The sequence below is a fragment of the Limulus polyphemus genome, unplaced genomic scaffold, assembly GCF_000517525.1.
Source record: "Limulus polyphemus unplaced genomic scaffold, Limulus_polyphemus-2.1.2 Scaffold1405, whole genome shotgun sequence".
NCBI lineage: Eukaryota > Metazoa > Arthropoda > Merostomata > Xiphosura > Limulidae > Limulus > Limulus polyphemus.
Genome location: NW_013667015.1, coordinates 132787 through 137884, shown reverse-complemented (window position 1 = coordinate 137884; position 5098 = coordinate 132787). Strand labels below are relative to the sequence as shown.

Genomic DNA, 5098 nt, shown 5'->3' with positions numbered 1-5098 from the left:
TTCTCTTGATAACAACTGGAGAATGTGAGACATTTAGGGCCAATAGAGCTAAGGCGAGCTTCTCTTGATAACAACTGGAGAATGTGAGACATTTAGGGCCAATAGAGCTAAGGCGAGTTTCTCTTGATAACTACTGGAGACTGTGAGACATTTAGGGCCAATAGAGCTAAGACGAGTTTCTCTTGATAACAACTGGAGAATGTGAGACATTTAGGGCCAATAGAGCTAAGGCGAGTTTCTCTTGATAACAACTGGAGAATGTGAGACATTTAGGGCCAATAGAGCTAAGGCGAGTTTCTCTTGATAACAACTGGAGAACATGAGACATTTAGGGCCAATACAGCTAAGGCGAGTTTCTCTTGATAACTATTGGAGAACATGAGACATTTAGGGCCAATAGAGCTAAGGCTAAGACTGCAGGCATTTTTTCATGCATAGCCTCAGAAGATGTATGTTATGAATTAGTAGCTGAATAAACTATCATTTTCTTCAGAAAAAGATGAGAGGGGAAACATTAAGAATTGTTCTCCATCTGATGAGATACTTGTGATAGCAACAGTGTATCTTCCTTATACAAATACTTCTTACATTTCCATCATTTCTTCTCTGTTCATGTATTTGTTACTTCAGAAATGTTCATTCTCTTTTCATTGCATCATTCCTTCTCTGTTCATGTATTTGTTTCTTCAGAAGTGTTCATTCTCTGTTCAAGCATTTGTTAATTCAACATTGTTTCTTCTATGTTAAACATTTGTTACATCAGCATTGTTCTTTTTTATTCAAACTTGTTTGTTTTTCAATATTGTTCTTTCTATGTTAAAGCACTTCTAACGTCAACATTGCACCAAGCTTTTGTTAAGTGAGCATTGTTTCTTCGTTTTCCAAACACTCGCTGCATCAATATTGTCTTTAAGTTTCTTAGTTCAAACATTTGTTAAAGTAGCATTCTTTATTATTTCTTCCATATTCAAATAGCTCTTACATCAGTATTATTCGTTCTTTGTTCAAGCACCGGTTCGTCCTCAGTTCAAGGATTTACTTACATCAGCATTGTTCCTTTTTCTTTCCAAGCGCTTGTTACAGCAGGATTTTTTCCTATTCTGTGGACAGATCATGGGTCTGTTTTTACCGTGCCGGACTGTAAACCTAAAGTTTTGTAGTTCATGCCCTGCAAAAGAAAAGAAAAGAAAAAAAAACGACGGCCAAATTTCAATATTCGATTAGAATAATCCACAAGCTAACGGTGAATGGTGTTAACTAGCTACTTTCATTCTAGCCTGTCACTTGAAAATTAGGGACGTTAACTCATATAATTCTCAAGTAGCTATGGGCGAAATTCAACAACAATCAATCCTACTCTGTTCAAGAGCTTGCTAGATCAACTCTGTACGTATTTCATCACCAGCCCCCCCAGTGCCACAGCGGTATGTTTGCGTACTTACAACGCTAGAAACCCGGTTTCGATACCCCTGGTGGGAAGAGCACAGATAGCCCATTCTGTAGCTTTGTGCGTAAATTCAAACAAACAAACAAATTTCATCAACACTGTTACTTTTCATTTGTATATCTTATTATACCGACCCTTTTCTCTCTTGTGTTTATGGATTTGTTACCTCTGCATTGTTATTACCAGCTCTCTTTCTTTTTTCTTACCCCAGCATTTTTATTTCTCCTTTTAAGTTCTGCATCTTTTTTAGTTATTAAGTCAATAATACTTAATGGCATTTTACGTCAGAGAGATGGGGTTTTATTTGGTAACTTAATAATAACTTAATAAGGTATATATGTGGTAATTCATTGGAAATTATAAAAAAAGAATCTTGGGATGTGTTAATCTTGTTATATTATGCTTAGTAGCTGCTGATAATTTTCATTCATTAATAATTTCAATTATTCATAATAACAAAAGTAAAAATACTAGACGTATGGATCACCACATGAAGCTATGAGCCGAAATTAATCTGTGTGAAGCAAATTAATTATTTTTTATATAAAGTTAAATGTTTTGATATGCATCAAAAATCCTTGAAACTGTACTGTTACTTTTATTGTGAGCGAACCAGTTCTTGAAACATTTATATACACGTGTGGTTTGCTATTGCTATCATTATAATATAAATTTATACTACACGAAAAAAATTATCTTAGATACGGGTACATTTTTTACTATTCAGGATACGACAATGGAGTACGAACAAAGACTTCTTAAAATCGTAGTTTTTGAAATCGTCAAAATGAGTTATTATCAGCTTGAGTTCTATTGAATAAACAACGATGAAAGAGATGGAAGCTAATCGAATAACGTGGATGTTTTAAAATAAAAAACTAAAAACACTAAACAACTGATAGCGTTATAAATAAAAAAAGAGGTTAAAATCAGTCAGTGAAAGTTCATATTGTGTGGTTCAAACGCTCGTCAACGCTTTTTTTTATATACAGTAACGATTTTAAATATTTTCACGGTTGTGAAACTCATTGCTAATTTCAGTAATTTGTCTTCAGAATCGATAAAAGATATTTCTATTTTTTATAATATTTAAACCGTATGTATATGTAATATATAGTTTCACAGATTATTGTTGCTGTAGTATTATTTAAACCGTATGTATATGTAATATATAGTTTCACAGACTATTGTTGCTGTAGTATTATTTAAACCGTATGTATATGTAATATATAGTTTCACAGACTATTGTTGCTGTAGTATGGAGGCAAAGTATAATTTCGATTTTAAAAGCTGCAATCATGGTTTTTTAGTACAACTGATAAAAGTTTAAATCATTTTTATATTGGTTACCCAGTAGCGGATCTAGAATTGATCGAAAGGGGGTGGGGGCAAAACAGTACGCGAAGGGACCCGCGAGCAAGCGAGCGCTTATGGGCGGGGGAGGGGTGTTATATTGACTTCCCAATAGCCTATCCTCCTCTCCGTTCTGCATGCGTTTGCATACGACTGAAGGAAATAGATTACTAAGTGAACACAAACCAAAGATTGGCATGATGAGATTTGCAAATGCATAAAATGAATATTTGCACATAAATTTGTTTTATTGTTGCCAAAAGGAGGAGCAGGATCCCTCCGCCACTGTTAGTCACCTAAAACCTTCTGTGTTAGTTTGTAATCCAGAACGTAATTCAATCTTAAAAAGTCCTGGTTTTGAGAGCAGATACGTCCGTAGAAAATACTGTAAATCCTGAATGAAGAGAAATAATTGAACACGAAAACCTCAAAGGTTTAGGTTTAGAAAAAGATTCTATAGACCACACAGAAGGAAGAATTAATATTTCGCCATTACTAAGATTCAAATTAATTTCTTCCTGTCACTATACCCTGAAAATTAGTTATGCCATAACATAAAATATATTTTTTCTTTTTTTCTCAAATGTTTCTTAAACAACTTAATGACTTTCTTTGAGTTCTCTTTGCTTTTATCTGTCAATAGATTAGTGCTTATGTAGCTATTGTATCATGTCATTGCAATAGATGGTAACCTTATATTCTGATATAACGGCGCATGCGCTGAGACTGTGCCTAAGCGGGAGGCGGTACCAGTAAAAGAGTTGCAGCAGTGTGAGTTAAAACAACGTTGTGTAGTACTAGTTATTCATATTCTCGTTTAGAAGACCAGCTATTCCAACATCCATGTCTCGCCGTAAGCAGGCTAACCCCAAACCTTTGAAACGTAAGTACTTACCAGCTTTTTGTCTTTTTAGGGTTAGAGAAGGTATCTTCTTTGCTCTAATAGCTTTGTTTAAGTACAATTTTCAACTGTTGTTTCTGGAGGTACACCTAACAAGAAAATTCGTGCCCACTGTTCTTTGTTTATATATATATATATACACACACACATAATGATATATATATATATATATATATATATAATGTATAAATGTCTTTAGTTATAAATTTCCGTGTTATTTAATGCTACAGATCCTTTGAACAACAATTCTTAAAGCTGCAGCTTATAATCTTTTTTGAAAGTTTAGAATAGAACAATAACAGGCTAGGAAACAGACTTAAACCCCTAAATGCTCCCAAATTTATCTAAAGAACTTGTTTTAGTTTCTGCTGCTACAGTGCTAGTATTTTTCCGTAGTGAACCCAAATATATGTCGTATATTTTGTTTTTGAATACATATCTTCAAAGTATCATTACTCGTTATGTATGTGTTGGTGACGTACATAATTTTCAAGAATTATCTAACACTACGAATTTTTCTTATTGATAATCACATAATACAGTGTTTGTATGATGAAAGGGAAGGTTTGCTGTACAGTTAGAATTATATTTTGAATCACCAGTAAGTGTTTGCGTAGTGAAGTGTTGTGGTTTAACCAAAACCAATATGGCGAGTTATCTTAACTTTTTTATTGTCTGTTTGTTTTCGAATAAACCTACTTAATGTTTTATGCCCACTTCAGGGATCAAGTCACGAATTTTAACGTGATAAATATTCAAGGTCACGGCTGAGCCACTGAGGGTTGTTTTCTGTTTTTATATTTCTTATGTATCCCAGTGGCACAGCGGTATGTATGCAGACTTACAACTCTAGAGACCAGGTTTCGATAGCCGTGGTGGGCAGAGCACAGATAGCCCATTGTGTAGCTTTGTGTTTAACTACAAACAAACAAACAAATGTTTTTATATTACTTTTATTACAACTACGGGCTCGATATTTCGGCTACAAACCTTGCCCAAAAGCTGTACATTCGATAAGGACTATTCTAAAATTGAAGTAGTGTTCCGACGCAGGAAAACAACAAAACAGTTTTTCATGTGCACCGCGCAACATACAGGAGAACTGTGGATAAACTTAGAATCACGTGCGCTAAAAATTATCAAGTAGAACCAATAACATAGTCTAAAATCTGTCTAAATTACAGGTCGTTTTGCTTATCTACGACAATTTTAATTCCTATCGTTTATATACATATATTTATGTATGTGTGTGTGTGTTTGTATTTATTTTCTGAATCCGTGTTACTCTGTTTTCCATTTTTCCATCTTTATTTTTGTTTCGTATATATATATATATATATATATATATATATTTTCTTTTTCCTATTTACGCCTAACTTACTTTTACAAATAGTATC

At 33.8% G+C, this 5098-nt stretch overlaps 1 protein-coding gene across 1 annotated transcript in view; it reads left to right on the top strand.

The window, feature by feature from the left end:
• Nucleotides 1-3638: 3638 nt before the first annotated feature.
• The window catches only part of LOC111086760, an 82300-nt gene continuing 80840 nt past the window's right edge, over nucleotides 3639-5098 (top strand). The window contains exon 1 of the mRNA XM_022390919.1: nucleotides 3639-3683. Coding sequence (XP_022246627.1) covers nucleotides 3644-3683 — 40 coding nt within the window. The 5' untranslated portion in view covers nucleotides 3639-3643. The remainder of the gene's footprint in view (nucleotides 3684-5098) is intronic.